Source organism: Stigmatopora argus, chromosome 13, assembly GCF_051989625.1.
Source record: "Stigmatopora argus isolate UIUO_Sarg chromosome 13, RoL_Sarg_1.0, whole genome shotgun sequence".
NCBI lineage: Eukaryota > Metazoa > Chordata > Actinopteri > Syngnathiformes > Syngnathidae > Stigmatopora > Stigmatopora argus.
In genome coordinates this window covers 17,706,174-17,727,951 of record NC_135399.1, presented here as the reverse complement: position 1 = coordinate 17,727,951, position 21,778 = coordinate 17,706,174, and the positions used below count along the sequence as shown (strand labels likewise).

Here is a 21,778-nt window from a genome sequence, read left to right as displayed (position 1 = left end):
AATATAGCAGCTCCGATCATAAACAGCTGATGACAGGAATGAATGAACAATATCTATACATTAAAAGCGTGAAAAGGAATAAGTTATGGCGATAAAAATCACCTTTCAAGTTGTCATTTTGTAGATGCTAGTGTACACGGAACACAAAATGGTGGAAATGACAAAGGACAGACGGACACGTTTTAAAAAAAATAAGATCTGACAAGTAAAAGTGACAAAAGTAACCTTTGTGTTTTCCTGTACTTACTCCATTACAAATAAATACCTCGGAAATGTGCTCACGTGGTTGAATGAGTTCCCGCTCGCTGGCTTTGGGCCGCTAAGAGGTCAACCTGGCGCGTCATGACCATCGATCGACTATTTGGATTCCACTTGGATTCTTCTGTCAGCGGCTATTTGGAAAATATGCTGGTTTTAACGGGCGGATCGATCCGACGGTTAACCACGATGGCGGATTGCCGCCAGACTTTGAAGGGCGAGGAAGTGGCGCCGGTTGAGACGGCCAGCTCAGGATTTGACGTCGGCGAAGGGCGGGCAAGTTTCGCTGCTGCTGGAGGACGTGCTCAGGTGTCCTGAACCGCTGCCTTCTAATACCACACACACACACACACGCACAAACATTATTATTAGAAATTTAAAGCTCATTTAAACTGCCACTCAACTTCCCAAAATACAAATCCAGTGTGACATTTGGCATTCTTTGCTGAACGCGACTTCTACTCACTCAGGTATGACTTATTCATTTTCTTCCCTTTCATTGCCTAGGGCAGGGGTAGGGAACCTACGGCTCGAGAGCCATATGTGGCTCTTTCCATGGGTGCATATGGCTCTCCACTAACCTGCGAGGTAAAATATGGAAATCACTAGTGAGAGAGCCGACTCCCGAACGCACCAATAGGAGCGTCACGTCGACACCGTGGCGTTGAGACTAGCTCTAGCACCACTTTAATCATAATTTAGTTTTTCATTACTCTTATGCATGCATCATCTCATTGATACGGATTAATTAGCAACAGCATAAAAATGTTGTCAAAAGAAATCAGAGACTTTTTGTGATTAAAAAGTGGTGAAATGACAAAAAAAATAATAATCGCATTTTCCTAAATTTTTACTTTTAAATTTTGAGAATGGCTCTTTAGCAATAACATTAGAAAATAAGAATTGTTTATGGCTCTCTCTTTTAAAAAGGTTCCCGACCCCTGGCCTAGGGCGTGACTTAGTCTGAAAAAAATATGTTTGTCGCGCTTGTGTCGAGTACCTGAGCTGGTGAGCGAATGGCACGACTTGGATTTTACAAGCAGGCTGAGCAAATTTGCCGCGGCGATCCAGCCTTCCGTGGAGGTGTTTAGGTTACGCACTAACCTGCATCAAAACAGAAAACGGCGGCCGGAGGTCAGCGATTCCAAAATGGCCGATAAAGGAGGGCGAATGCGGCTCACCAGTGTCCGTCCTGCCCCTCTTTGAGCAGCTGCACCACTTCTCCGCTTTTCATCGCCACTTCTCGGGTGGAACTTTTGTCGTAGTCGGCCGTCGCCGTGTATTTGCCAGCGCTCTGTTGACAAAAATATCACAAGCGGTGAGCTGCAAATCTTTCAACGTACGTGAGACGACAAGCAATCCACGTGAAAACTGCCATTGACACGTAGGAAGATGATGGTATCTTTGTTTATACGTAATTCACTCTAAATGACTTAATTAGAGGTGGAAGCTAGATTTAAAAAAAAAAAGTCCACAATTCTAATTTCAGACCAAGTCAAGTCAAAGATTTTTTCCAAACTTTGTTTCCTCAATTTCAGATTTTTGATTGTTGACAATGAAAAAAAAGGCTTTCCTTAATTCTCAAATGATTTAACCGTAACAAACAATGCAATATTTAGATGCAGAGTCTGGTTGGAATGTCAATCTGAACTGAAATGATTTAAAATAGTTTTTTGGAGAAAGTTGGTCTTTTGTGGCAGGGAGATAATAGTTTTGTGTCATTTCTTCCTCTTGACTTTGTGAGTTTGTTTGCTAGTAGCAGAACGAGCCAAACGATATTTTGTGTTTTTGTGCATTTTTTTGTGGATCAGACATGTTTGGATAAAAGAAAAAAGCGGACTTATTCAGTATCAAAATGAAAGCGCACAAGGCTCACCAGCTTCTTGGCGTTGTCCTCCTCGGCGTCCGAGTTGAGAGGATCTTCACCGCTGGAATAGCCTTCGTGCTCTTCCGAGGCTTCCATGGACAGCGACGTCTTGTTCCAGCCTGAGGGGAGATCAAATCAAATCAAACTCTTTGACTTATTGAAGAAGAAAAAAGCCTTACTATACATGGCCATTTTTGAAGAAAAAAGCCTTACTCTATCTACATCAGTGGTGTCAAAGCGGCCCTCAAAGGGCCGCAGTGGGTGCAGGTTTTCAATCCAACTCAACAAGAGGATATCTTTTGCAAGTGTAATCAGTTCATTAAAGTCAGGTGCTACTTATTTTAGAAGACACCTGATTGGTTAAAATATCGGCACTGGATCGGTTGGAACAAAGACCAGGACCCATTGCGGCCCTCGGTGGAATCGCTTTGACATGTGCTCTACACATGGTCCGGTCAAAAAGGATTGAACTAGCATGAGCATTAATTGACTGGACTGGACTGTCGTTTTCAATGGGGGAACAAATTGTAATGAGTTATGAGATACAATATCAACCGTTCTAGACTTTTGGTGTAAAATAAAAGTAGATGTGCAATGTGAGAAAACAAGAGCTCATTGAAAGTTACCTTTAAAGCCGAACGGCGTCGGGTCGCTCTGGCGTTTGGTCTTGTGGTCGGGGCTGGGCGGAGATCCTACAAATATGGGGCGGGAGGTACGTTAGCTCACATGAATGACCACGCCATCCAAAGTGCAAATCCTGACAAGCTAATCACAAGTAGAGGGGCTATTTACTTTTGGGATTTCCTACTTTTCCCCCTTTGCTTAGAGTCAAGCACAAGCAGAGTTAGGCCTCGTTCAGACCGGCAGCCAAAATCACATTTCTAGAACCATCCGCACGGCGCCTGAACGCCTCTTTTGTCGTCTGGACAGTCACAAGGCGCAGAAATGCCATTTTTTTGGGGGAAACCACATACGGGGAGGCAGTTTCATATACGACGTAGACAAGAGGCGTCTGGGTCTGAACAGCTCAGATGACTTTTGATTGTCCCGGCGTCGCTCGACGGCGGGCGACGCCTTCGTTGCCGCGGCAACCTGTCACATGGGTTAAGAGTGGAGCTCAGTCTGAACGGGCCCACGTCCCATTTGGACGCTTGATAAAAATACCCAGGCTGAGGGTGTTCTACGTTCTAAAACATTATTTATCAGCATCATGGGTCAGAAAAAGGATTCAAAAGGTGACTTAGTATTTGTGAAATTAGGTAGAGAATTAAAGAGGAGGACTACATGGGAGGACGCGGCGAAGGAATATTGCTTTGCTGGATACCTGGACACAGCAGAATGCTGATGGGCAACGTGAAGCTTTTATCGTCCGTGTTTGCCGGTTCTGTGGAGGAGGTAAGCATGCACGGTTGGCTGGCTGGCTGGCTGGCCCTTCCTCATAATCAACCAACAACTTCTGCAATTATTTACACTAAGACATTTATACTGGAATTGGGCCTGAGAATAAGCATTCAGTGGAAAAGTATAACAATGCTCAAATATCAGACATTTGGCCACAAAGGGTTTAAAAAGGCCAACTGTGTTCAGAATACATCTTGTCTCATATTTGTAGTGATGCGGTTTGCCTTCCATGGGCGTGGCCGGATGATTCGCCTAAAGACGTTTCGCCGACGGACGTTTGACAGACGGACAGGTCGCCGAACGGTCATTCGGCCGAACGGACGTATATAGACGTTTTTTTGCCTTATCGCGACATCATCGCGGCATTTTACCGAGGAATTCACTTCCCTCGGGCTCGGTTCTAATGTCCAAAGAGCTCCAGTATTTGTATTTGATCATTAAATGCTGTTTTAGGATGAATTTGACCCAATTGTTGTCATTTCACGGCTCGGTTCTGCTACATCTGCCCGCCCAAGAGTCCTTATTCTCGGGCTGCCATTGACGGTAGACTAATACATTGAGTGATGAGCGGCAAAGGGAAATGAATCATTGATTTTTACTATAATTTGGACAACACCGGCGGCGGGCCAGATTAAAAATCCTAACGGGCCGTATATGGCCCACGGGCCGAGGTTGAAAAACATGCACACACACGATCCGGGGGCGGGGCGAGCGCGCGAATCCCGTTTCGGCGAAACCTCCGTCCGGCCGAACGACCGTTCGGTGGAACGTCCATTCGGCGACCTGTCCATCTGTCAAACGTCCGTTGGCGAAACGTCTTTAGGCGAATCATCCGAGTACCTTCCATGGGTTCCTCTGAATGGAACCATGACTAATTTATTAGGTCTGGTTATTTATTTTATTTATTGGGGGTCCATCTAGTGAGCCAAATGCTAAATTATTTTCTTCTATTTTGCCTGGATGATTCAATTGTATCACTATATATAATACGTACCAGCAATATTTTAGTACTAAAAACTACAAGTTTATTTTGCGGTGGTTTTTATGGAAAAATACAGTAAGTCGACTTCTGAAGGCATTTTTGTGCCCTAAAAAAATGGATTGTGAATGCTACAATTCCCAGAAGAGGCCTAAAGTGATGAAATGAGCCGCCGTTACCTTTCTGAGCTTTGAGGTTACTGAAGCCCTGCAAAGTAAAGCGCTTTTTAGCTGCTGCGCTTCGGTCGGAGGTCGGGCTCGTGGCTCTCTCTTCCCACCCAAAATGGAATGCGAGAGGAACGGGAAGGAAATACAAAATAGAGGAAAGGCGCAAAGGTAAGTAGAAAGACATTCAAAAGGAAGGAAAAAGGGTGAAGGCCTCATTAGCATGCACGGAAATGGCCACAGAACAGAAGTCTACGCCCCCCTCAAAAATAAAAATAAAATCACCTTTGCCTGATGACTTGGAATCCAGGGCGAATTGCTCCGATTTCCTCTCGTCTTTCTTCAGACTCCTCTTGAATGGACTGCTGCTTGACACAACAATTTGGCATTGGAAAACATCTTTTTTTTTGTAAATCACTTGTCTTAAAAGAGCCAAAGTCTTACTTTTGGTGGTCTGGTCCTGCCGGAGGACCTTGGGTCACCTGATCTGGCATCCTCTGCTGACTTGCTTCTGAAGAAGAAAGAAGATCAACATTTATAGTAGTAGACGGCATTTCTACTCTCATTTATTTCCCAACGATGATACCATGGCAGATTGTCAAGGGATGAAAAGGGCTGGAAATCATCCCATTTCCTTCAGATAGTCTGAAAAGGATGAATGATTTATAAACTATATCTCAGCTCTTTTTTTTTTTTTATTCAAATAGCACTTTTTGAGAAAGACCAAAGTGCCAAAGTACAAAAATAAAGACAATACATCAAGCCCTCATCCCTAAAAATTATCCAAACAATAGAATCAAAGCACAAGATGATCCAATCAAGTGGTGTCAAAAGCCAAGGAATAAAAATTGGCTTTGCGCCGGGATTTAAAAATGGACAGACAGGGTGCTTGTCTGCCGCGACCGCGGGGGGGTTGTCTCAATACGTTGGCGGCGGCTTGAGAAAAAGCTCGATCTTCTCCGAGCTCCTCCTTGGACTTTGAAACGGCCGAGCCGAGGCACCTGACGGCGGGAGAGGGATGGAGCGCCTCCGCCAGATAAGGCGGGGCGACGCCGCTTAGCGCTGCTTTGAAGACAAAAAAGCAACATCTTTAAATGAACGCAAGCCAAAATAGGAGACTTGTGCTCCCTCTTAAATGTTCCACTTCAAATCGTGGAATTTTGGATTCCACGCCGAATCTGCGCCGTCAGGTTAAACGCTCTTTTATCCAAGACCCACTATGGCCTGGGGATCGGAATTGCATAGATTGGACTTGACTGAGTGGTCTAATCCCCCCGCAAAAAAAACACCAGTTCCCGGAAATGATGTAGGCAAGGGGTAAGCTTTTTCATCGGTTCACGGCGTGCTCGTTTTTCTCGTGAAATCCAATCGAAATAACGTGTTTTACAATCTAAAGAGAAGTTCTGGTTTCATCGAAGGAACGGTAAAAGTACGTATTGTACAACGTAAACACCAACCAAGGGACGGAACACGTGAAAAAGTGATCGGCAGATGGCTCACTATCTTTACCTCTGCACGCTTCCAGCTGAGTGGTCAAAACCTTCCGGATCTCCTTCACCCAGGTGGTCTTGACTTCGGGGCTCGGCGCCTGGATTCGAAAAGTGCGCGGCCGTCAGGCTAGGACGATTTGCGGCCGATCGGAAGCGCAGTGGGATGTGGGGAATGGGTTCCTACCTGCACAATGTAGACTTCTTCTCTGGAATTACACCAGATTTCAAACTTCTTATTGTCCCCTTTGGCATTCTCGGTGATGCCCACGGCGTTCATCTGTCGGGGTTGACCAATCCGAGGTCGGCTCGTGAGAGGCGAAACGCGGGAAAGCGGGTGAAACGGCGGAGACACTCACGCTGAGCGACTGCTTGAAGCTGTACGAGGGGGCCTTCTCGTAGCCCTCGCCGCTCTCCTCCCTTCGCTTGCAGAAGAGCAGGGCCTTCTGGTGCAGGAAGATGTGCCTTTGCATGGGCTTGAAACGGGCCAGGTCCTTCACCTTGGCGTGGCCTTTCTTGTGTTCCGTCCACACGCTGAACGAGCCCTGCATCAGCAGCTTGCCCAGCTCGCTCAGGTTGCCCTGCGGCCGAACCACAAAGGGAAATGGGTTGAAAATTCTAACTCAGGGCTAGAGAACCTGTGGCTCGGGAGCCTAATGTGGCTCTTTTGGATGGCTCTTGATGATTGTCCATTGTGAATAGGCTTTGTGTAGTAATTTATGTTCTATATATTGTACATACAATGTGCTTATACAGAGCCGACGGCGCGAAGGAAGAGAGACTTTTAGACTGTTAAAAACAGCGCGTCCAGAAGTGCTATCTATATCCCAAATATATCTTTTTTGTGGACATTTTTGGATTGTTTTTATCTTTCTCTCCGCTAATCTGTGAGGTAAAATATGGGAACCGTTGGTTTTAGACCCACGTCCCGCACGTACCAATAGCGTTCTAGCACCTTTTTAATCATAATTTTTCTTCATTACTCTTCTGTATGCATACATAAATAAATGTTCTCCAAAGAATTCAGAGACATTTTTGTTGTTGTGAAAATGCACACATTTTCATGTATATTTTTACCTTTAAATTCTGACTACGGCTCTCAAGGAATAATATTTGAAAATAGGAAATCGTTCTCTTCCTCAAAAAGGTTCCCCAGCCCTGGTTTAACTGATGAGGTGTCTTCTAAAATGTAGTCACCTCGTATCCCGTAATGGCGATGAGGTGCATGGAATCATTGACAGCCTTGAGGATTCCCAAAATGGAGGCCAGAGCTTCTTGCAGGTCATCCGTGCCCTCGCAACCTTTACTGTATTTCAGCATTTCCTGAAAGAAAAACGACAAAACAATGATCCCCGCCCGTTCCCGCTCAAGCCGTGGACGTTGGCACTCCGTGTTACCTTCAAGAGCAGCTGATATTTGGTGATTCTCTGCACGGGCTTTAGCAAGTAGGAATCCAAGCCAAGTTTGTGCTCCAGCTTCTTCTGACATTCCTGTGGAAGAGCGCCAAATAAATACGTCCGCCCGAGACCCGAGCGCCAAATAAAGACGTCCGTCCGAGACCCCATCGTACCTGGAAGAAGATGCAGTCGGAGCACTGTCTCCAAAGGCTTTCGGAGCGAGGCTTGTTGTGACAGTACTTCTCATAGATCTGCAGGTCCGTCATCTACGCCCAGACCAACGCGCCACGTTAAATGACGTCCGCCCATTCGCCGCCTCCTACGCCCAGTGTCTTTCGTTTGCTCACCCGTTCTAGGAAGCATCTCCCGACCAATTCTGGACACTCGGCGTAAAGCTCCAACTCCCTGAGAAAGGTCCTGGGAACAAATTTGGGCGACTGTAGCTCAGGGCTGTCAAAGGCCGGACCGCTTCATTTTTGGCCCCAAAAAGTTCGCCTACTTGCCGCCAGAGGGCGCTAAAACGTCCCATCCATTTGGTGGACCGGGAGGGGTGAATGAAGGAACCTTCATTGGCTCATTCGGCCCTCCCAGTCCAAAACAACCGATGAAAAAAGGGCAACTTAGTCTGGGTGTTCCCCCTCACCTTTTGTGGAAATGGTAAATTTCTGGCATGTTGCCAAACAAAATCTCCTTTTTGTTCTGCAAATGGAGAGGGATGAGATGCGCCATGGCGGCGTTGTCCATTTCCGAGGCGTAGCCCTGCCGTGGACAAAAGCTCATGAGTCGGACGTCGGGTGGAAATATGACAATATTGAGAGGCAAAGAGCCAAATAGGAACCTGCAAGACGCAGAGCAGCTCCTCCACGTACGCCCTTTCCGTCTCCAGCAGCTCATTCATGACGTGCCTTCAAACAGGAAGCGCGCCCGTGAGTCCGACGGGACGCCGAGGTTCCCAAAAAGGTTTTTCGATAGTCTCACCTCCTGAGCACAGCCAGGTTCTCTTCTTCCTCGGAAAGAGAGCCGTGCCTGCGTTTGCATTCGCCGTTCTGAAGCTGTTCGTCTCCCTATTGAGGACGAATAAAGCAAGTGTGAGAGAAATTGTGAAAGCGCGACAAGATGAAGTCAGATAGCTCTTCACCCACTTTTTCGTAGCTTGCGTTGTTTCCTTCCGAGTGGCTTCGATCCAGTTTACTACCTCTTTGTGCTGCGGAAGAAAATAATCACAATATTTGGGCCTGGCAATGACACTGAACTTGGGTACACGGTCGATTGGTCGCCCGGAAGGTAAGTGATAATTACCATTTAAATCGTTGCTCAAATTCCCTAAATACAAACTGCAAATGACTATTTAGTCATACTTAATGCCCTAGTCATTATTAGGCTAAAGAAAAGCTCAAAATTTCCCGGACTTTTATTGTTTTTTGTTGGAGAACTTGTTAAGACCCTGACGGACGGAGCTTCTTAAAGGGACAACGCATGTCCATACAAACTCTTCCACACTCACACGTCGGCTCAGTGAAACTGTTCATGGCCATTGTTGGCTTTTATTCATCCGTAGACCGTCTTGTTTTAGCATGTTTTGTCGCCAGTCTTTTGGTCGCCCGTTGTTGCGGTCGGGGCGACCAAAAGACCGGCGACCAATCGACCACACACGCTGAACTTGACCCAGGCTTTGTTTTGATTGACTCCCATTTTGGAGCTACGGCCCATGAACATGCTGCCGCTGAACGGACGCTTTGGTACTTCTCGTTTCGGTGAGGACAAAGCAAAAAAGTGGAGCTCCAGACTTACAAGGCGAGTTGAGAGGAGATTTGATGAAGGCCTCGGGTCTGGGGGCCACAGACTGCACCGGCCTGGTCTGTTTGGCCGCCAGCTTGTTGAGGCTCAGCCTTCTCTTGTCAAACATCTCCCGCATGGACGCTTGCTTCTGGAACACCTTGTCCACTTGGTCCTGCCGAAGCAACGCTAGCGCGTCAACCACTCGGTCCGAAAGCTCATTTGAGTTCCTACGTGCGTACCCTGAGTTGCTGGTCCAACACGGCCTCGTATTCCGCCCAGACGCCGCTGGGCTCCGACAGTCGGTTCTGGCCGACGTCGGCCAGGAAGCCCTCCAACTCCTGTAGGGCCGACTCCGCCCCCTCGTGCGATTGACACTTGTCCACGGGCTGAGAGGCCAGCAGGTAAATGCCGTCGTCGCACCACTTGGAAGCCTCAATTGAGAAAGGAGAAGGCCATTGAAGAAAAGCTCCGCGTTTACAACGTGTCGGTGGGCTCACCTTCTCCAGGCGGCAATGCAGTTCTCGGACTTGGAGGAGCAACTCCTTCTTTGCCTTCAGGTTGGCGCTCAATTCCCGGCAGAGGGTCCGCAGCTCGTCGCTTTTGGGCGCGATGGAATCCTGAGCGTAGTGAGCCTTTTGGATGAGCTCGTCTCCTTCGCGGGCCAAAGCCAAAGCTCTGTCCAGCACCTCCTGCGGACCGCAAACAAATTTGTTGAGCGGAGGAGTAGGAGGAGGAGGAACCACTCAACGTTGGAGTCTTGACACATCATAAAGCAAAAGAAACCTCCGGCGTCTAATTGTGCTTTCGGTTGATAGGCAACATTGCAATCACGATGAGTATGTAAGCTCACTTACGCTAACTTTCTCCTCGAAGGCGTGGAGACCACTGAGGGTGTGGTCCACGTGGGCGGGGCTGACCCCCACCTCGGAGAACGTGTCCAATTTCTCCGACAGTTGATCCAGCAGAAGCCGTAACTGCGACAGAAAAAACACACGCCACACGTTAAGGAGAAAGCTCGGGGCCGGCCGAAAATGTCAACGGTGTGAGCTGACCTCCTTGTAGTGGTCCTCAAAATGGCGCAGCTGAAGACACTGCTCCAGTTTGGTCCGGTGCTTGGCCCAGAACTCGTCAAAAGCCCGTTCGGTTTCATCCAACTGGGAAAGCAGTCTAGGAGAGGTGGAAAAAATAATAATAATTAAAATCGGCTGGAATGCGTATTGGAAAACGGTGGTTTTCAATCGTCAACACGACCGGCCAGGGAGATCCGTGCGTTGTGGTCTCGTCTAAAGAAGGATTTGTGTGAACAAATCTCCCGTTATAAAGCAAGCTCCCCACCTCTGTACTGTTGCCAGATTCTCCAGTTCGTCCTGGTTCATGTTGTGGTCGGGGTTGTGCATCAGGGGTTCATTGATGCTCTCCAACAGCCGGCTGCCTTGCCTCAGAGCCACCAGCAGATCATCCTGAACAAACACATTCAGGTCAACGACTACGTGTGGACCGTTCTGCGAGTCTAGCCAAATGGCTAACACTAGAGCGCCACCTTCATCTTGTCCTTCTTGCAACCATGTTCGCTCAGGAGCTCGGCGGTGGCCCGGGTCTCGTTGGGGAGTTCCGTTTCGGCCAGCTCGGCGCCAAACGACTGCAAGGCCTGCGCCATCTTTTTCACCATCAACGCAAAGCCCTCGATGGCCTGGCATACAAATAAAAACAAGTGTGACAGTTTGAACCTCAGATAATCAGCCATTTTTTTCCTTCCGCCTATGCAATTGTCAATACTTCCATTTTAACGCGTTTGTATCTCATGTTATGCGATATTAACAAGTACGAGTAATGTCTGTCATTTACCGTGCAAGGCTCAAGATAACGATACAACAATTGTCGATACAGTGGTCGGCAAATAATCAGACTATCATAGTCTAAAATATAATGATGACAGGAAAAGCAACATTGTTTTTTGAAGTACCAACAGATTTGATTGAACGATTCCCGTATAATAAATAAAGCAACATTTTGGAAACAGATAAATGTCTTTCTTAATGCTCAATGACCAATTCATTCAAACTCGAAACACTGGCTTTGGATGGTAGTGTTTGAGTGCCATGGACGGCCCTAGACGTCCAACTCATTTTGACTTAACGTAGACATGATTTGAACTTTTGCTAGCGACTTTCTTTTTTCCCCTCATGAATTCCTCAAGCAACTCACTGGAGGAAAAGACAAATCTGAAGTGATGGGCCCTCCAAAAATGACGGAAAGAATGCTTGAAATGTTGTTTTGCCCGTGTTTTGCCGCCACGAGTACATACGGTTCGGTGAGTGATCCAGTTTTCGTGACAGTACGCCTGCGTCCCGCCGAGTTCCTGGCTCAGCTGCGTGTGGTCGATGTACGAGTGAAGCTCGCTGACCGAACTCAGCATGATTACCTGGAAGAGAAACACACCGCCATGACTAACGGTTCCACACACACACACACACACACACACACACACACACACACACACACACACACACACACACACACACACACACACACACAATGGAGGCAAAAGGGGGGCTCGTACAGGCACTTTCATCTTGAACTCATCCTTGTTGAATTTGAAGAGGATGTCGGAGAGCGTGCGCTGCAAGAGAGCGGTGGGCCGCAGGACCAGAACCAGCTGCAGGTTTCCGGGGAAGGCGCCCTAGGGGGAGGAAGAGCTGCGTCAACGGTGGCTCGGGAAAAGCGAAATCCCTTCCCAATTTCCATCAAGCCGCCGCCCAACTAGACAAAATGGCAGTCGCCGGGCAAAATTGTAAGGAGAGGGACAGATGGAGCTCGTTGGAGGAGCCTCCACGATGGGTGGCTTGCTGGGAAATAATCGGTTTCATCTTTTTGGGTTTTCTGGTAGGTGCCCACCGTCCATTTCTCTTCCGTCTGAAATTGAGCGAGCCCCCCTAGAAAAAAAACTAACTTTACCGATTGGTCTTTGAACCAAAGGGATGGCGGCCGGATTTGGGAAGGCTGGGCTAAAGCTCTGATAGCAGGCTGATGTCACGCTCTGATATGAGAGAACAAGGCACTCTTCACGTCATCATCTGCTGCTAAAGTGAAAAGCTTGGGAAAATTGGAGGGCCAAATAATGCGCAGAATTCTCTTGTTTCTTCTCGTTTATCGCCGTTAGCGTTCATTTTAGATTTCTAGACTTTCACGACGGGTTGCCTCGATAGCATCACATTGTCATTGGAATCTAGAAGAATTAAATACACCGGCCCCAAAAACGCACGTCAAGATCAGCTGTCGGTGAATATGATAGCTTAAGTTCACCGTTTGGACGACGATCTTCATCGTGAAGGTTGCCCGATATATCGCTCGGCCTTTAACAATAACGGTACATTTTCGTTTTGAATTTTGGTCAAATTCGAAATTGCACCACCAGGGCAGAGGGAGGTACTATTACTGGCTTGTTGACACTTGAAAAACGGACCATTTTTTTAACTGAAAGTACCGTATTTTCCACACTAAGGCGCATTGGAGTATGAGGTGCAGCTTCAATGAATGTCTTATCTTAAAATGTGTTTCGTATATAAAGCGCGCTGGATTATAAGACGCGGCAGTAGTGGAAAAATAGTAAGGGATTGTGTTGTACGTCCACTAGATGGAGCGGTAGTAGCAGTGGTTAGAAATATTGATCCATATATAAGGCACACTGATGGTTTTGAGATAATCGAAGTCTTTTTGTTGCGCCTGATAGTGCAGAAAAGACGCTAGTCCAATATTTAATCCTGCAGATCACATTAGGAAAGTGTTTCATGGTGCCAGGTAGCAAGCAGCATGTTAGCGCGAACTCACGGCGATCCTCAGCAGGGTCCCTTTGACGGCCGCCCATCGGTCCTGCCGTCGATCGATGACCAGGATGAAGCCCACGTCCGTGGATGGCAGGCTGGCAAAAACGCAGGAAGGAAACATCCGTCAGACGTTCCCACTGAACGGCAAAAACTGCTCCGGCGGGAAAAAAGCAGCAAGCGCCGGACGGAGCCTAGCTGAAAAAGGAGGAACCTTGAGGGAGCTGACCTGGGTACGCTCGTCAGGTAGGTAAGCACGTTGTGAAATTCTCGTTCCGTGATCTCGTTGAAAGACGGGAATTCTGGGAAAATGATGATGGGGCTGCCGTTGTCTCCCCGCCCTCCTGAGCACAAACAGAGACAAAATCACATCAAGTACATTTTTACAACTTGAAGCCTTTTGCTGCTTTGTGAGGTGCGCTATGTTTTGCTTTTCAAAAACATCGCATGGATTGAAATTCTTAAGTTAGATATCCAGTTTTGACCAGAAACGTACAGGCTGGCCTATCAAAATTGGACCAAAACGTCTCCATTTATTTCCAATGAGCGGATATTAAGAGAAAGTGACCTGAAAACGCCTCGAAATCTACATGACGTGACGTGGCCCAAAAATCAATGAAGGCTACAAATTGTACAGAAATTGACCTCAAAATGCGTGAAGTGACCCGAAATAAACTCGCCATAGTAGACACGTAATTCATTTCAATTGGGAGAAGCGGCACAGAATGCTTCCATTTTGTTTATTATCTAAATAGATTGGACGCCTAACATTGAGTTAACCGGGAGCCTAACATCGAGCAAAATCCACAGGAAATTACGCATAACGCAGTCATTTTCCAGTTCATATTAAAATCACAGCTGCTGCTGCTGCGATGACCGCGACCCATTTTTTTTCCCGCTTGCATCAGCAAATGTGCCCGGAATATCAATTTGCTCATTCTTCTCGTCGCTACGGCAACAGCAAACGCGCAGTCACCGTTCCAAGAGCGTCTGCAAAATGGAAGCTGTTCTCCAAGGGGGCGTTAATGGATAGGTTTTGTTCAAAAATGCAATATTGTACACGAGATTGAAACTCTCTTTGTGGCTAGATAAGAATGAGCAAAACTACGCCGCTATCTTTTTACAGACGAGCAAGAGAATTGAACGGGGACATTTGAATACCAAATAATCGCCAAGCATAACAGAAAAAAAGAAGCCATAGAAACTATGCAAATGCAAAATAAAGCTGATGCGCATTGGATTGAAACAATGCTAGTGATGAAACATGTAAGATGGAAAATGATTAACAACTCCATGAACTGGAGAATTATATTTTAAAAAATAGTTTACACTTTTAAGAGCAAGTGGAAAAATGCCAAATTGCAGATGTGAATCGATTGGTTTTATTTTGACATTAAAAGTGTATGCTTTTAATTCTTCAGGGCTGGAGTATGTTTTTGAGAATTATTTCACAATAACTTAGAATCATGGACATTTATTTACCTGATAGAAAAGCAAACTGCCGCCTGAGTTCAGGTGTGATGTCAATAGCACGGAGGGGGCTGCTGTCCAATTGCATGATCTCATCTGTCGGGAAGACATAAAAGCATGCAATTAAAAGACAAAAAAATATTGCCATTCTCTCGAATGCGCAACAATAATTGTGTATTGTCATGTTGCTTGACAACTGTCTATTATTTGCATGGATTCACATTAAATTGCCAGATATACGTGGTTTGTTTCCCTTGGATTTGAGCCCGTGGAGATAAGAAAATCGACCACGACGACACAAACCACACATTCAGCAATGATATTATAATGCAGCTATCTGAAATCAGCACATTGTCAACACTCCACAAATTCACGCATAAAATTCAAAATGGTAAAATTCAACTAACAGAAATGAATGGATCAAAGGCGCTCAGAAGAAGAGCAAAATGCAACGTTGACGTCTAAACAAAGTCTTTTTTTGTGTGTCATGAATTGCCGGCTTTTTTGAAGAGAGCCTCCGTTATTGACATTTGAGGAGCAGTTTCCATTTCCTCTTTCCTCCGGCGAGGGCGTGCAAATGACAAGTGACAAACCAAAGGCTCAAGCTCGGCGTAAAGCGCGACTGGCACTCGGACGATAACGGCTAATTGTGCCCCGAGGAGGTAGAAAATCTGATCATCGCTCCTGAAAACAAGCGTAGTATTCTGCTGCTGTCCTTGACTGGTCAAAACAACCACACCTTAGCCCGCGGCCATTCCCCAAAAATCCAATCCACCTTCAAAGCGCTTTGGTCTTAAAGCTCTTTGAACCGCGTTGGCTTGATTTTGATTTTTTTTCTGAAATAATGACTATAGAGTTTTTAGCACTTTGAAGGTGATTCAATGCTCTCGCCGAGAATATATCGGTTTAAACGTGTCACTGTTTTAAAAGAAAGGTTTCTGGCAATTTAACATTCTCACTAAGCCATTAAGAATGGTTGATTTGGCTTTCAAAAACGTTCACATCTGCAAGTATCCGTGACCTGCTCAGTTATTCACGCATCCGTGACATTTTGGCCTTCCCAGCACTTTTTCCAAAAAGGACAGCAGATACAGTATGAGTGACATATCAATCAAAGTGAGCATTATTCTGTAGAACCCTTTAAAAAGGACCGCAAGTAAAACAAGAGGCAAAACATAAAAAGCAGTTTAGCACGCCCTACGGACCAAACAAGCTACAATTTCCCAGTGGCACTGAAAGAGTCAGACGTACGTATATGTACAAACACATTTAAACCAACAGCTGCCGTTTGAGGGGCTAATGTGCTTTAACGGGCTTAACGGCGGGGATTAGCTTCCTTCCTTCTCACGTTTGTTTCCGACGTCAGTGGGTCAGTCACACCTGGAGCGTCTTTCGTGACCACCACACACGACAAAAAGCCTCCGAGCGACGTGTATATCAAATCAATGACGACAGTTGAGACGACACACGAGGAGCACGCCCACTTACCACGCAACCACTGGCAATAAGAGGAAAATCGGTGGTATTTTTCAACCTCCTCCAAGGAGATGCGTACATGATCCCAACTTTCCGGCGCCCAACTGGAGCCCCTTTCCGCCTTCCCTGGCACTGATCCCGAACCCGGCGCCATTTGACTTTCTTCCGTCTCCCCCTCTCGCTTCTCCTCAGCCACGCCGTCAGTCACATCTCTCTCCCGTATTTGGAGCGACTCCTCCAGAAGCACAACGCACGGCAGCTCCACGTGAGTGGCCAAACCAAAGTCCAACACAACATCCTTAAACACGGCCGAACTATCCGCGGCTCCATCCATTCCGTCGCGGCGGGCTGGTGGACTGCGCCACTCGTTCCAGTCATCACAACAGGTGAGCTCTCACGGAGATCCCCCGCTAAGCCCTGGCCTCCACATTCAAAGCGGCGTACTAAACCGGTGAACTTCCCGAGGCTAACTCAGGTTACAATCCCCATGGCAGACAAAAGCTAGCTTGTAATACATGAATCCTTCCTCCCTCCCGCCCAGAAACCTGTAACCTCTTCCTCTAAAAGGACAATTGAGTGACCACACCCACTGATGAAACGCACTCACTGACCAACAACAGTTGCATAACCCAACATGACACCATTTCAGAAAAACGAATCGACAGGACGGGTTCTGGACTCAATTGCTTCAATTAACAGCTCCTGAACATTGTAGCCATCAGTTAAATCCTAAAAATGGATTATTGTATAAGCATCTCTGAATTTATGACCAAAGAATTGAGGTTTCCAACAGCATAAAGTTCATCAGATCAGTAACATAGCATACACGTATGTATAAATGAGGCCCTAAAAAAGTAGAGTGGACTTTTTTTTTTCTGTTATGGTGGAGCGCACGGACTGGTTGGACAAAGGTCAGGTGGTCTCCGTTCCACTCAGCTGCATTATCTGAAGGGAAGTGGCCCTAAACGTACAAAGGCTCCATTCTGACAAGCCCATTTAAAAAGAGTCCTCGCTCTCAATTGGCAGTCTTTGGCCTTGTTTACACCCCTCAAAAGAGTCCATTATCACTAAGTCCCAGACCTAATTCTAAAGTCACCGTCAAAGAAGGCCACTGTTACTCGACTACAATGTGACAATTTAAGTTCAGTGACTTGAAGCAAGTGGACTCCAAAGTCAGCTGGAAAGTTTGAATGAAGGCTACTGATGATTTTTTTGAGGCGTCTTTGCAACTGAGTTTGTTATACGACTCGTTAAACATGACATTCTCCCAATGAAATCAATGCATGGCGCAAAAAACAACGACAAGGTGAAAACAAAGGTTGGTCAGGGCTGGTTTTGCTTAGAGCAATGTGGGCGACCGCCCGGGGTGCAATCTACCTTGGGTCGTACCAGAGCCTTTACAAAACATTTTTCAATGATTTTACCAGTGGTGTAGATTAGATTAGATTTCTCCTTCATTTCCACGTAGCGTAAACTTGATGAATGTTGTGTTACTTTCATTTTTGATTGCTGCAATGTAAACATAACAGTGTTAGTTTAGTATTGCAAGTATAAGCATTTCTTTTTAGTTACTCATACTACATGTGTCTGTTTCTTTTCTAATAGAAGTACAAAAAAACATGCAAGTGATCATTCTGCCTTTTTTGAGTGAGAAGACGTAAACGAGGACAAAGTTGACGACAAAAAAAGCATCTGGCAATGGCAAAAAACACACCAAAAATGACTCACGTGGCTTAAGGGTAACCATTGGAATGGTATTTTCCCATTTGGAAGCATTCCTCCTGGATTTCCTCACCATGCTTTGCTCCTACCTAACCAGTGTCTCGCAAGGACCACAAATGGGAGGTCTCGGAGCAAAAACGCCAACGGCCAGCCTTTCCCTCGCCTTCCGAGCAGCTGCGGCGCTCGCGGATAAAACGCAAATGACAGCAAAAAAGTGCCGTGCAGACGCCCAGATTTGTATGCTGGTGCCGTTTGTTGATGCAGCACAGCCTTGCACTCGCCTGCACATGCGCACACTCGCAGGCGCACACACAATGCGGTCCTCACAAAGATGTGAGTGAGGATACTGACGGCCCAATTGGATACTTAAAATCGGCACCTTGTTGACATTTTTGACTGCTGTAGAAAGAACTTAAATCCTACTAAGAAACAAAGTAAGCCCAAAAAATGGAAGAGAATAGCAAACATATCAGCTAGCAACTTCCGTAAAAACCTGACCTCAACGGCCCTCATGTACTCAATTTTCTTCTAAATAAGGCGACATTTCTAAGCCAAAATATGAGCACTTTTCCACAAGTTTGACAAGCAAAAAGCACGGTCTCCTTTTACCGTCCCAATCCTTCCAGGAATTCTTCCGACTGGCCGGACTGAAGGGGAAAGGAGATCCCAGTCCCGAGATGTCCAAGTTCTGGATCAGAAGGCTGAGCCGGTTCATGATGCGGCACGAGGCTTCGCCGCCCTCCCGCAACAAGTCGTGCAGAGACATTTTTGGCCCGCCGGTCGGTGCTTTCAAAAAGTCAATCTTCCGAGCATAGCGCCCCGTTCACCTCCGCCATGGCACGAATCATCCGCCCGAGTTGGGATTCTCTCTGGGATTCTAAACGCAAAAGAGCGAGGGGTCCAAAGAGCCGAGTCTTGGCACGATGGGCAGGAACGGAGGTGGCTTGTCTCCGCGTGAAAACACACAGCGGCAAAGTGGCGCACCTCATCCCAAGTGTCAACTAGTGCAGTTTCTTTCTGCCGGGAGAAGACGGCAGCCGGCCGAGAACAAATCCCCTTCTGTTGCCTGGGCTAATTATATTCTTCCACTCCTCTACTAATCTGCCTCGGCCCATATAAGAAAACACTGACAAAGCTAAATGACGCACTCCTGGATATCTACTACTTGTATCCGCAATATCAGACATGTGGAAAGACTGTCCGTCTTCTCCAAATTTGCGTAGCTTCCTGTCCATAGCAGGTGGACCTTGACAGCAGATCCATATAACAATAGTTACTGTAATGAGCACTGCCCGAGCCTATAGCGATTTGACACGCTCGCAAGAAAGACAGCAGTACGGGTATCCCTTAGTCTACATCAACTGGAAGTAGGTCAATCGAGCCATTTGTAGTCAAGGAGATATAAAAATACGGCCAACATCCATCTCTTGATTGCTTCAAAAGGTTACAAGGTTAAAATATGAGCATCAAGGCTCCCTATACGGAAACTGCAATTAGTGCTGACTCATTCTGGCTTCCTTCCGCGGGGGCCCAGACCCCTCCGCCCCCCCTGAGTTCCGCCCCTGGCCTGGCGTGTATGAGACTTGCTTAATTAAGTCGATAAAGTCATAAAGTCCAGCTCACCCAGGACCAGATATCAATCAATCAGGCTTGGGGAATAATATGGAAGCGGAATACTAGCTTGTGTGGTGGGGTAAGGGGGAAAAATACATAATTCACCAGTACTGGAGTATGAGTTGCAATTTTGGGGGGCAGTTTTGGTTTAATTTACCAGAAACCAAGAACAAACACGTTAAAGTAAGAGCAAAACGGAACAACAGACAAACTAGGCTTGGTATTGTAACATTTTTGGGGATAGCTGCAGCCTAAAGGAACACAATATAGGTCAGTGTGGGAAAAAAAAAGATAAACACGTCGCACTTGAGGAAAAGTGTGACTTACTACAGTCCATAAAAGATGCTAATCTCTCGAGACTTTCCGGAATCTCTCTCGCCACCATCTCACTCTGTCTCATGACATCATCGTTAGCTTTTCCTCATCCAGCCAGTGCTCATCTCTGTCACGGTCGTTTCAAATGACTTAAATGAAAATACAACTCCAGAAAAGGAACAAAATAAGCCCACGCGTTCCATAGAAGTAAAACAACATTTCTACCAACGACCTGGCTTGTTTACTGAATGCTTGCAGGTGGTCATGTGTGGGAAATTTGGACCACCGGGACTTGCCTTTGCTTTACTGATCTCACAAAACAATGGGCATCTCCTCATTGTTTCACGACTGACCTGTTTTTCCAAACGGATAGCACTCACCTGCCTCTATTGTATGTTTTTGTATTCGATTCTACATGCATCAAGGCCAATGTAAGCAAGGAGGCGGAGTCAGTCCTCTCACCATCAGAAAAAGCCACATTATTCTAGCGAACTAAACTGACTACTAAGCCCACAAATACCGTTAAAATGGTTAATATAATACATAGAATAATGTACTTTGTAAAAATAGACACTATAGTATATACTGTGTGTCAAATTGACAGTGCAGGTGTACCTAATATTGTGACTGCTAAATGTGTAGGGGCAAGGATTTCTGATAAACACATTAACAATGTATGAAAAGGATAAACAAATAAATATTTGAGGTGGTCACTATAGATTTCATAGTGCATCAAACCCCAATGGTGGTCAGAGCATTGCTCTTAGGCTCCACCTCTGAAAAATGGAGGTCATCATGCCATCTTTATGTTTGCTGACAATTGACAATGATGCTCTCGTTTTCAAATGTTTCATTCCATTTGGAGACAAGAAACACAGGCTAGAAGATATCCTTGTCTACGTGTATGTGTATGTGTGGCCCACCTATACTCCTTGCGACCGTCCTCAGCCTCTCCATCAGCTCCCCCACATCCATCTCCTCCGTTTTCATCCACAGGATCATCCTCCAGAGGGGCAGCGGGAGACCGGCGGCCCAGCCAGGAGACGCTTTCCTGGGGAGAAGAGACAGCTTGCCTGCTTTTACCGGACGCTTCCTCGGGGAGAACGCCGTGCTACCGCTGAGGGGAGGGGGAGGAGTAGGGGGTCGGGGGGTTTGCTTTCAAGGGGGACGCAGGAGGGTCTAACCCAATAGAAGAACTCGTCTTCTTTGAAACATGGAATCCCGGGGTGTGCGAGGGGATGATGGAGGCGCCCTCAGATGCGGGTGCCGGGGCTCGTCCTCGTCCGAGGCGCGACGGGAAAGGGAGGATGATGGAGAAGATGGGGAGGAGGAGTCGGAGTCGGAGCGGGAGGATGATGCAGCCTCGTTAGCGTTCGGGGGATGCTGGGAACCTGCGTAGACAAAAAATGGGTGGGAGGAGGAGAGCTGGGCCACCGTGCCACGCATGTCGTACGACGGTGACACCTTGTGGGCAAGACGTGAAATTGCATAGGGAGACGTTTCTGACGAGAGTGAGGAGCTGGCATGATGTGCCACAAATCTAGTCACTAGGGGGCAGTGTCTACTTTTGCTAGTCTGGCTTCTACTAGTGAGGAGGAGGAGCAAATATAAGCAAGTGGGAAACTGATGCTACCGCCGCTAGCCATTGAAACGAATCATTTATTCTCCGTATCAAGGACGAGGCTAACATTAGTCTTCCGTCACTCTCAGTAAGACATAAAATACGGTTTTGACATCTCATAATAAGACTTGCCTGTGTGGAAGCCGCTTTGGCCATTTAAAAAGCAAGAACGTAGCCTTGGATACGAAGATTATCACAACAAAGTACGGTGCAATGAACAGTTTTGTAATGGAGTCAAATGATAGTACAGACAGGGTTTTAAAAGTCCCAAAAATATTAAATAGACACCATCAAAACACATGGCGGTTATTCAACTATTCCGGCAGGCCCCGGAACCCAGTGACCGCCATAAATGAGGGATTACTGTAGTTTTTCCTATAGTGGACTAGAGCAAAAACTGCACCACT

At 46.6% G+C, this 21,778-nt stretch overlaps 1 protein-coding gene across 8 annotated transcripts in view; it reads right to left on the bottom strand.

Annotated features, from left to right (window-relative positions):
* Positions 1–21,076, bottom strand: part of LOC144086688 (guanine nucleotide exchange factor DBS-like) — a 21,161-nt gene extending 85 nt beyond the window's left edge. Inside the window, exons 1-34 of one of the 8 annotated variants that reach the window (XM_077616715.1) lie at positions 20,935–21,076; positions 20,674–20,801; positions 14,636–14,719; positions 13,383–13,497; positions 13,161–13,251; positions 11,893–12,012; positions 11,638–11,754; positions 10,873–11,022; positions 10,668–10,792; positions 10,385–10,499; positions 10,187–10,306; positions 9,830–10,021; positions 9,572–9,763; positions 9,345–9,504; positions 8,696–8,757; positions 8,532–8,617; positions 8,392–8,458; positions 8,197–8,312; positions 7,901–7,970; positions 7,727–7,819; positions 7,554–7,646; positions 7,354–7,479; positions 6,516–6,737; positions 6,344–6,436; positions 6,179–6,257; positions 5,114–5,180; positions 4,955–5,034; positions 4,685–4,774; positions 3,450–3,509; positions 2,752–2,817; positions 2,135–2,244; positions 1,440–1,552; positions 1,259–1,362; positions 1–587 (exon numbers count right to left, since the gene is read on the bottom strand). The exon at positions 1–587 is cut by the window's left edge and continues 85 nt beyond it. In XM_077616715.1, the coding sequence (XP_077472841.1) occupies positions 508–587; positions 1,259–1,362; positions 1,440–1,552; positions 2,135–2,244; positions 2,752–2,817; positions 3,450–3,509; positions 4,685–4,774; positions 4,955–5,034; positions 5,114–5,180; positions 6,179–6,257; positions 6,344–6,436; positions 6,516–6,737; positions 7,354–7,479; positions 7,554–7,646; positions 7,727–7,819; positions 7,901–7,970; positions 8,197–8,312; positions 8,392–8,458; positions 8,532–8,617; positions 8,696–8,757; positions 9,345–9,504; positions 9,572–9,763; positions 9,830–10,021; positions 10,187–10,306; positions 10,385–10,499; positions 10,668–10,792; positions 10,873–11,022; positions 11,638–11,754; positions 11,893–12,012; positions 13,161–13,251; positions 13,383–13,497; positions 14,636–14,719; positions 20,674–20,752 (3,537 nt within the window). In that variant the 5' untranslated portion in view covers positions 20,753–20,801; positions 20,935–21,076 and the 3' untranslated portion in view covers positions 1–507. Of the gene's footprint in view, positions 588–1,258; positions 1,363–1,439; positions 1,553–2,134; positions 2,245–2,751; positions 2,818–3,449; positions 3,510–4,684; positions 4,775–4,954; positions 5,035–5,113; positions 5,181–6,178; positions 6,258–6,343; positions 6,437–6,515; positions 6,738–7,353; positions 7,480–7,553; positions 7,647–7,726; positions 7,820–7,900; positions 7,971–8,196; positions 8,313–8,391; positions 8,459–8,531; positions 8,618–8,695; positions 8,758–9,344; positions 9,505–9,571; positions 9,764–9,829; positions 10,022–10,186; positions 10,307–10,384; positions 10,500–10,667; positions 10,793–10,872; positions 11,023–11,637; positions 11,755–11,892; positions 12,013–13,160; positions 13,252–13,382; positions 13,498–14,635; positions 14,720–16,111; positions 16,386–17,827; positions 17,938–18,430; positions 18,662–20,673; positions 20,893–20,934 lie in introns of those variants that run through there. The other 7 variants (XM_077616710.1, XM_077616712.1, XM_077616717.1 and 4 more) reach the window with 7 other exon arrangements.
* Between the last annotated feature and the right edge of the window lie 702 nt (positions 21,077–21,778).